General features: G+C 39.3%; 1 protein-coding gene across 1 annotated transcript in view; it reads right to left on the bottom strand.

Annotated features, from left to right (window-relative positions):
• The window catches only part of SYNE2 (spectrin repeat containing, nuclear envelope 2), a 342029-nt gene that overhangs the window by 163400 nt on the left and 168537 nt on the right, over positions 1-10092 (bottom strand). The window contains exons 54-56 of the mRNA XM_006891797.1: positions 7294-7434; positions 3852-4034; positions 2591-2728 (exon numbers count right to left, since the gene is read on the bottom strand). Of these exons, the coding sequence (XP_006891859.1) occupies positions 2591-2728; positions 3852-4034; positions 7294-7434 (462 nt within the window). The remainder of the gene's footprint in view (positions 1-2590; positions 2729-3851; positions 4035-7293; positions 7435-10092) is intronic.

Here is a 10092-nt window from a genome sequence, read left to right as displayed (position 1 = left end):
AATTTATCTATAATTTATTATGATCCACATTATTTGACACCTTTGCATAGTGAATAAAACACAGGTAAACATCCTTAAACACAGGTAAACATCCTTTGGTTTTCTCTACTTTTAGCCAACATTCATTTGATATCAGCAATGATGTCTCTCATTCCATGACCTCTTCTGAATCTAGCTTTAATATCTTGCTGAAACTAATAATTAGGGTAAAAAAAAAGGTTTCTATTTTGGGAGTTTTCTCACTCCTGTTTGTATCTGCATTCTTATTGTTGTTCTGAAGGAAGCCTGCTGCAGTTCAAGTTCAAGTGGATGAATTCAGAGCAGTGGGAGGGACTACCATACCTGTCTGAATGAGCTTCAAAGTAGATCTGTACTTTCTTTCATCCAAGCTGAACTTCTAGCTAAGACTGCAGCCTTGGCCAGTAACTTGAGTGCATCCTCTCATGAGAATCTATGAGTCAGAGGCATAGCTAAGCTATACCTTCACTCCTGAGCCACAGAATTGTATAACTAAGTGTTCACTGTTTGAAGATGCTAACTTCTGGAGTGGAGTTGGTGGTATAATCCTAGGGAGATGGATGAGTCCTAGCTAAAGACCCCAAAGTCACGCCTCTCTGGCAGTTCGTATCTACCAGGAGATCTGCAGGAGGAAGGTGGGCACTCTCCTTTCGTGCAAATCACAGCCTCCAAAAGCCCACTAGAGGGTCAGCTAGGAGTAGGTTTTCACTTGAAGGCAATGAGTTGAGTTGAATTACTGGAGTAATTTTTTTATAAAACAATAACATACACTATCTAGAAACAAAGCAAGATGCATCCTTTCTACAGAACAAGATACTGCTCAAATATCCAAAGCATTCCCTACTGATTCACACCACAGGCTTCATGAATCCCCAAGACTTTAAGTTACAATGAAAAACTCAGACACAAAAAGCTTTACATCACATAATTCCATATGCATGATAGTCTAGAAAAGAGTAGGTAGGTTCTATGGAGATACACTGTGTAAGAAATACAGCTGCACCTTCCATGTCCCCGTTTCCTCTTCTCAGCTCCAGGTCATAAACAAAATCCAGCAATTCAAAACGCCCTGAACATCCTGAGAAACACTGTTAGGCTTTTACATTTGTGTCAGCAGAAAGTGTCAGAAGTCCAGCTGCTTGGCCTCAGTGGACTTTTACACAGATTTTTTTTCTTTTTACTCATAATAAGCACTTAAGAAAAATGCATTTTACGTCTTTCATCCTGGCAAACTTTAAAAATGGTGAATCATAGAAATTATTAAAAAGAAGAAGATGATGACATGTTTTAATGACATGAGCAGGCAACCTAAAAGGGGCTGAAGGAACAAAAGAAATCACAGCTAAGAGGAGAAAAAAGGAAAAGGTCTGAATGCAGTATCTTTACAACTGTGACTAAGGTAAGATGTGCCTCCCTCAGAAACTGCAACAGGAAGGAAGTATGAAGTCAGCAGCTGCTTTAGGAACGCATTGGGCCATTCTAAAGTTATTCAACGCAGCTGGATGTCAACTTTGATGTCTCATTACTGTACAGATAGTTAGAAAGCAATACTTTTCAGAGGGCATTCTATCTCATCAGTAAATTACATAAACTATGAGACAAAGGGAACTTTTGCCTTTACAAGAAAACCAGAGTGAGGACTCAGTGTTGGGAAGATCTTTTCATTCATAACCCTGGGGCAGGAAGTCCTTTCACCTCTCATTGTAAGTGTGCCTCAAGACACAAGGTACCAGGGAAATCTGGAATCATGGTATGCTAGAGTTGGAAGGAAGGAACTGTGTGTTGTTTTTCTATTGTGCTGTAACAAGAGAAATCTATCATCTCATCGATTTCAAGGAGTATGGGCACAGCTTCAAGAAGTCCTCTGCTTAGGACCTAACAAGGAAGCAATCAAGGTGACAAACTAGGGTGCATCTCATCCGGAGGTCACGGTTTTCTTCCAAGGTCATTCAGCTTGTTGGCAGATTCAACAGTAGGAATGAGATTATCCTTTGTTGCTGGCTGTTGACAAGGCATTACTATCAATTTCTCACCCTTGGACCTTAGCCATCGGGCCTTCTCACACGATTATTTTTCCAGAGCTAGCAAGAGAACCTCTCTCGAGTCTGCTACCAATGGGTCTTACATAATGTATTGTAATCATGTACATGATACCCCTGCCTTAGAACACAAGCTAATCAATGAAGGGGGAGTATTTATAATATCCATATGCATGCCCACACTTAAGGGTAGTGGGAAATTATACAGATCATGTGCATAAGGAGATGGAGGCTCCAAGGGCTATCTTGTTGTCAACCCCAATCCTGCAACATCACCCAATACACATTTTTATGCAAAGATGGCAAAGACAGAGGTCAAGGAAGGGGACATTAATTATCCAAAGTTACAAAGTACTTCTCAAAGATATGAAGACCTAAACCCTAGTCTCTCAAAGCTCCTTGTGACACCTGGCATAGAAAGAGGTAAGCTAGCATACTGTATAGGAAACAGTAAAAAATCAAATCACCGTGCTCGTCAGCCAGGCAATAATACAAATACTTTGTGACTCCTGGTCCATGTAAAGAATGCTTACCTGCAACGAGCTAGCATGCTGAGTCAGGGTCCTGGAAGAGTCATATTGGGCAGGATTGGCCAGCAAATGACTGGTCTTTTCTATCCAAGCCTCAGTGTTCTTCAAAAGGTCATTATATTCCTCCATCTTAATTGTGGCCTGTAAAAGGGATATAAGACAAATTCTGACTTAATGTCTTTTACTGCTTTCACTTGAGAGTTGAATGCTTCTTGAATGGAAAACTGCTACTGTCAGATTGGGGTCATCTGACCACGCCCTTTCAGGTTACCTTTAACCCTGACCACAGGTGGAAAGGTTAAGATATTGACTCTATCATTCTAATTGTTTTAGTTGACACAGCGACAACAGCAATAGACTCCAGGTGACAGAGATAAAGAGGATGGTACAAATAGGACAGGGATCAGGTCTGTTGTGTCCAGGTTCACTGTAGGTCATACTCTCCTTGACAGCACCTAGTAACAATTCTAGCATTACTCCTGCTGGAGTGGCCCTCGCATTGGGCTGCTAAACAACAGGGAAGCGGTCTGGATCCACAAGCAGCTCTGTGAGAGAAGGATGAGCTAGTTGGGTTCTGCACAGGACTGACAACCTCAGAAACTGGGTGGTGCGTCGCCATGAGCCCAGCCTGACTCAAGCACAGTGTATTTGGTTGTTCTGTGCTTTTTGTCTTGGCAAGAGTTCTAGGTAATCTGGAACTAATCTTCATTTTATGTTTTATTCTGAAAATCAGAGTTAAAATTTGTCCCCCTTGCCTTGCCTTGTAATGTCCCAGGTTCCCCCAAGACTAAGATACATCTGGTTCTTGCTGGACGCCCCCATGATCCTTAGTGGGGGCAGGGGTCATCTTGTTTGTGAATGACTTTTGGACACTTAGTTCTCCTATTTGTCCAATCAGATCTCCTGACTGTCCATCGGTAGATCTCAGTTATGGTTTCCTGTCACATGATTAAGGTGCCACATGATGAGGAGGGGCATGAGTGAGCAATTTCTATTTATGCCACTTTCCACTGCCAGCTGTGCGGGATCATTCAGCCATTTAAAACCAATTGCCACGAGCACTATTGTTTGCAATTACAATTCTAATGTCGGTCCCAACAGTGACAATGTTCTCTCCATGCCCTCCTGAACCCACCTCTGGGCTCTAGCCTCAGGTCCTGTAAGTGACAATTTAACGGAAGCTCGTTATGTCTCTACTGTCTGCCTTTGTTTTAAAACTCCTATCAGTGACATTATTCTACAACTGCACGTGTTCCAGCTGTACCTTATTTAACTGTGAGGTTCTAGATTCTGCCCTCTGTGACACCTGCTGATACTGCTGGAAGGGAACCATCAAATTATCCATCCATTCTTGAGCTTGTCCTGGATCTTGTTCAACAATGTCCTGGACTTCAGAGTCCAGCTCGTTCAGCTTAGCATGCCAGAGATCTAGCTCATCCCACATTTTCTAGAGAAAAAAAAATTGTAACATAAATAAAGACGTGACAGCTTTTTGTGTTAATCTACTTTCCATGGCATCTGCTCTTGGACAATACTACCCCAAACCTCACCCAGACACAGCTTTTCATTTACGGATAGCAATCATCTGTGATTCAGCCTGAGAAACCCCTTTTTCTGAGCTCTCTTACTCCAACCACATTTATCTTTCTCAGAATTAGCAGTGGAGGAACAGGAAGACCTGGACATTTCCAGAGGTCAGTGACGGACAACAAGGGCACCGTACCCCTAACCTTTCAAGAAGGATTAGGTAATATGTCAAAAGGAAGTTTATGCAGACACCACAAACTATCTATAAGGTGATTTCTGTCAAAAACACAATGAAAAGAACTGTTCTGACTTGGTGCCATGGAGGAAGCTTCTAGAGATCTGAATCTGAAAAAAAAAAACACAGAAAAACAGCTTTTGGATATAGAAACCAACAGGTTAGATGCAAATCTAAAATTATCTGGACAGAAAAAAAAAATAATCACCTGCTTTAAAATGTACTTTGTAAAAATGGAAATATTTAACTGGATGAATCAAGTACTTAATGTTTATTCATGAAGGAGCCGAGCCCTGTGCTTTCTTACAAAGTTAGGAATAGAGATACCACATGATCCATCTATCTTACTACTAGGTCTGTATCCCAAAGAAATAAGATTTGTGGTATAAACTAAGATATGAACACCTATGGTTATTTCAGCATTATTTACAATGGCAAAGAGACGGAAATAATCTAACTGTCCATCAAAGGATGAATAGTTAAAGAAACCATGGTACATTGACACAATAGAGTAGTAAATATCACTAAAAAACTATAAAAAAAAATCTATGAAGAATTTGTGAAATATTGCACAATATGAATGAATCTGCAACAAATACACTAAATGACTTAAATCAGTCACAAAAAGATGATTATGGTATAAGGCCATTGTATGAGGAGAAGTGTGGCATCAGGATTGGAGGAAGATTCATCAACAATCTGTATTATGCAGATGATACAACCCTGCTTGACCTGAAGTGCTTGCTGCAGAGTGTCAAGGACTGCAGCTTTCAATATAGATTGAGGCTCAATATCAAGAAAACAAAAATTCTCATCAGTGGGCCAACTGGCAACATCAGGATGGGTGGTGAAGAGATTGATATTGTTCACAGCTTTAGTTTGCTTGATTCCACAGTCAACACTCTTGACACCAGTAGCCAGGAAATTGAAAGATGAATTGTAATGGGAAAGTCTGCTGTTAGGGACTTCTTCAAAGTACTGAAGAGCAATGGTGTCACTCTGGAGACTAAAGTGTGCCTGATACAGGCAATCCCTTGCTATGCATTAGAGAGCTGGACTAGGGAGGATAGAAGAAGAATTGATGCCTTTAACCTGTAGTGTTGGAGAAGAATATTGAATATACTAGAGACTGCTAAGAAAATGAACAGGTTCACCCTAGAGAGGGTTAAACCAGGCTGCTCCTTGGAGGCAAGGGTTTCTGAGACTTTGGTCTGACATACTTTGGTCATGTTGCGAGGAGGGACCAGTCCTTGGAGAAAGACGACATGCTTGAAAGGGTGGAGGGACCAGTGTAGGAGAGGAAGACTGTGAGGTGGATTGATTCAGTGACTGGGGGAGTTGGGGTGCGTGTATCGGAAACAGTGAGGTTGGTACAGGATAGAGCAGGTTTTAGGGCTGTTGTACATAGGGTCGTTATGAGTTGCAGGCTACTCGATAGCACATAACAACAACAAGGAAAGGTTTACCCACAAATAGAATCAATCTTGAAAGGTTTAACAGGGGTTGGGGGGATAAAATTAATAATTACATAACCTGGGAAAGGCAATGCACACTAAGGAGCTTGTGACATATTGCAGTGAATTAATCCTATTAACCAATGATGATTAATGTTATAAAACAAAATGGCTACAAATTATTATAAAAAGAAGCAATGGTAAACCTAAAGTGTATGGGGGAGGGGGGGGTGGAAATTAAAGCCCTAAAAAGGAAAACAACAAATTATGTTGTCTGTTATCCATGATGGACAACTGCGCTGGGGAGTCAACAAAATTAAAAATAAACCAGACCTTTTTAAAAATAAATAAACAAACAAAACAAATAAATTACATTATCTAAATAGGTGGGGGAGGAAGAAGAATGCTCTGATGGCATATAGTATGTATGTGTTAGACAGCTAATCAAAGGTCAACAGTTCAAATCCACCAGCTGCTCCTCTGGATAAAGACGAACAATCTCCTGCTGGAAAGATTTAGAGTTTTGAAAATCTGATGGAGGCCCTATGTGTCAGATCTGGCTCAATGGCAGTGGGTTTAGGAGTCTCATTGGTTAAGAGTCCAAGATTTTGCTCAATGGTAAGTCATATTCTAATCTATTTTAAAAGTTTGAATTGTGGTGCTGGAGAAGAGTACTGACTATCAACATAGACTGCCAGTAGAACAAACTGGTGTGTCCTGGAAGAAAGCTTAACCTGGGTGCTCCCTGGAGGCAAAGATGGTGAAACTCCATCTCACATACTTTGGGAATATTGCAAGGAGGGGCCAGTCCTTGGAGAAGGACTTGGAAGGGTTGAGGTTCAGTGTAAGTTAGGCAGACCCTCCACACGATGGACTGACACAGTGTAACAATGGGCTCAAGTGTGTTGGAGTTGGTGAGGATGGCACAGGATAGGGCAGGGTTCAGAGCCATTGTTCATAGAATCTCACATAACAACAGTAACATTTACATTAGAATAGTCCCTTGAAGCTTAGATTTAGAATTAAAATATTTTCCATATGCAAAAGTTGGCTTGGGACTAAGTAACTCTAAGATGTACAGTTTTATAGTTATATAGTACACAATTGTCCTAAGATGTTTTACAAGAGAAACAAATTTGACATATTTATTCTTTTATTTCTTCCTTAAACAAGTCTGAAGGAAAGCTGTTAAAACTTTCCATACAGTAAGGAATTGTTTCTGTATCCTTGAGCTCAAGATAATTCCCTTCTTTTCTTTCTCTTACAAAAGATCTCATTTCACAATCAGATAGGCTTTTCCAAATGAAGGCATACTCCCACCAAGGGAAAGTGAGATTAATTCTTAAATGCAACATTTTCCACAAGGCGACTCTGCATCTGAGGTAGGGATGCCATGGTTCAAAGTGAACTGGAGACCATGCCTTGATACATTTGGTGAAGAGTGTGTCAGAAATATCCAATGATGAAAGAAGTTAAAACAGGAGGGTTACCTTCTGAATTTCTTGAGCTTTCTCAATATTTTTGCTCTTCTGCTGCAACATCTTCTCAACAGTATGAAGCCCATTGTTAATATCTTTTATTTTCCTACTCACTGCATATGCTGGTGAGCTTTTCAGTATTTCATTGCTGACCTGTTAGGAAGACACACACATTTGGCTTTGAGGTGCTTTCAGCACTCAAACAAGCAGGTAGTAAAACTCTGGTACACGATTTTATTTATAAACATTTAAAAAAAAACAACAAAAAAAGGATAGCAAAGAGTGTAGGGTAAGAGGAGGGTGCAAAACAGGCTAATGTATTAACATGAAAGGGGGTTAAATGGCAGCCTTGCATACATGGCCTTTAAAATCTAATATAAAAGAAATACAACAAACACAGAAATATGCCCTATGTAATCTAGGATATGTATCCACTCATGTGCTTTCCTGGGCCAGGCTAATGAGTGGAGTGCTTGAAACCGCCTGTACTGGGTCAAATAATATAAATGTGATCCTAGGGGAGAAGTTATTTACTACAATTTCTCTATTTTATGAGAAAAAAAATATTCTGCATCATATCTGCTTCCAATAAAGCCAAACTTACTCTTAAGGTGATTAAAGAAAATGCCATTGCCACCTGATATTCATTTGGGTGAAATAACCACCTCTCACTAGCCACTTTGTGACAAGACACAGAGCTTATGTTCTTCTGTATGTGAGTGCTGCAAGCGCCTGTTTCCACAGCAATCAGAAATCTAGCGCCTCAACAGTGTAATTTTTTTTATCGGAATGATTTTCTTAAGACAATAACTTGTGCTAGTTAAGATAATAAATGAATGATGAATGTGTCCTTTTTCAAAGATCTGATTAGTGTCATGTTCCTGTTTTTTCAAGCTATGCTGACAAGGCTTTTGACAGGCAGCTGATAAGTAATGAAATCATACTTAGTACTTTTGTGTAATCCTCTTAATTCTCCAAAGTACCACTATATCTGCACAGAGAGTATGCAGATTCAGAAACTGAGACTGGCTAAATGACTTGCCTAAGGCCAGATGTCAAAGCAGTGCCTGGCCTTGTCCTGAGAGGCCCTGAATCGGCAGACTCAGTCCCAGGTCCTGTCCACCACACCAGACTCCCGGGACTTGTGGATTACGCTTTGTTCTGAAGATCAGACCGAAGTCAAGACTTCCAGAAAAACAACAACAAAACCCACTTCGGTCCTGTATTAGTTTTCTACTACGATTTGACATAAAAAAAAGTTTTCTGACATCTCAGCTGTTATTCTCTGACAGAAATTAGTAACATTTAGTTCTGGTGGCCTAATGGTAAGGAATCATACTGCCAACACAAAAGGTATGCGGTATGAATCTACCAAATGCTCCATAGGAGAAAGATGGGCAATCAATTCTCATGCAATTTAGTACCTCTGAAAACCCAGTGGAGGGTCAGCTATGGGTCAGTTCTGACTCTGTGGTACACAATAACAGTTATATTAGAAGAGACCATGATTTAGAAAAGGGAGAAGAAAAAAAAAAAAGAAAAGAAGCCAAGTGAATGATACAGAATGGTACTGTCTTTTAACATTTCTTGATCTTCCATTAGACACAGGAAACAAAAAAATCCATAAATACACCAGTTACAATACAGTCTCAACAGGATAAATACTGCATAAGACCATTATTTTTATTGTAAAAATCGAAGGATAACTAGTACAACATGTATGGGAATTCAAGGAGGGGAGAAGTGGGAGCAGAGGGGTGAGGATGAGTAGGGGTAAAACCACAGAGTTGCACAGTTTGGTGGGTGGAGGGAGGGAGGAAGTAAATGGGAAGGATCCAGGTGACAAGAAGGGGTAATTATGGACAACGTCCAATTGTGATTAATTTTATAAAACATAATTATGGGCAAGGTTCAAAACTGATTAATTTTATAAAATTTAGTGAATAATTGTATGAAACAATGTGAATAAATAGCGTGAAACACAATGTATATGAACTTTGTAAGTCAACCAATTTAAAAAAATACACAAGTTACAGGTAAAATTTTCAACTCTAAGTTTGAATGACAAGTTTGACTGTTAGTTTATTTCAGAGAAGGGGAATCTTTATATGAAATATTCACAAGTTCAACATGTGGCATTCTTAGAAATATAAGTAATAGTACATGTTCCTTAAGAAAGTACCTTATAGCAGATTGTCTTATGTGTTAACTTTGTAAGATTATATGCACGCGCGCGTACACACACACATACACACACACAAACTAGTTTATATGTGTTTATAACAGGGTGGATTTTTCTCAGATCTCTTTTAATTGTTTTAAAGACACACTCTACCATCTAAGTTTGAAAACAGATTTTTAGTACATTTAGGAACAATTTTTTTTATCTAGTCATATTAGTACAACTTGTTAAATAATAATAAACTACATTAGTTTTTAAAGTTCTAAGCCCCAAGAGGAGTGCAAAATTCTTCTCTAAGTAGAGAACCGAACAAAACTTGGTTCTGTTGGATGTGCACTGTCTTTTCCCAATTTAATAAACTGGCTTGAGAAGTTCCTACCTCTCTAGTACTATAAAACATTTACCACTACATTTCAAGGTTTTATTTTTCAGGTATAAGTATTCCTCAGGTATGTGCTGTGAGAATTCTATTAGCACAGTCTCTGTGCTAACTTCTATTCTTCATGAGGACTCAAATTTGAATACTTATTGGCCTTGGTTGCAGTTTCAAAATTTTCACAATAAATATGTTTCAAAGCAAGGTCTTGTCCAGGTACAAACATTTTAGTGGTGTTACAATTTAAAAAAGA

This window comes from Elephantulus edwardii, unplaced genomic scaffold (assembly GCF_000299155.1).
Source record: "Elephantulus edwardii isolate Elephantulus edwardi_28Jun2011 unplaced genomic scaffold, EleEdw1.0 scaffold00104, whole genome shotgun sequence".
In the NCBI taxonomy this organism is placed as follows: domain Eukaryota; kingdom Metazoa; phylum Chordata; class Mammalia; order Macroscelidea; family Macroscelididae; genus Elephantulus; species Elephantulus edwardii.
This window is presented reverse-complemented; position numbering and strand designations above follow the sequence as displayed.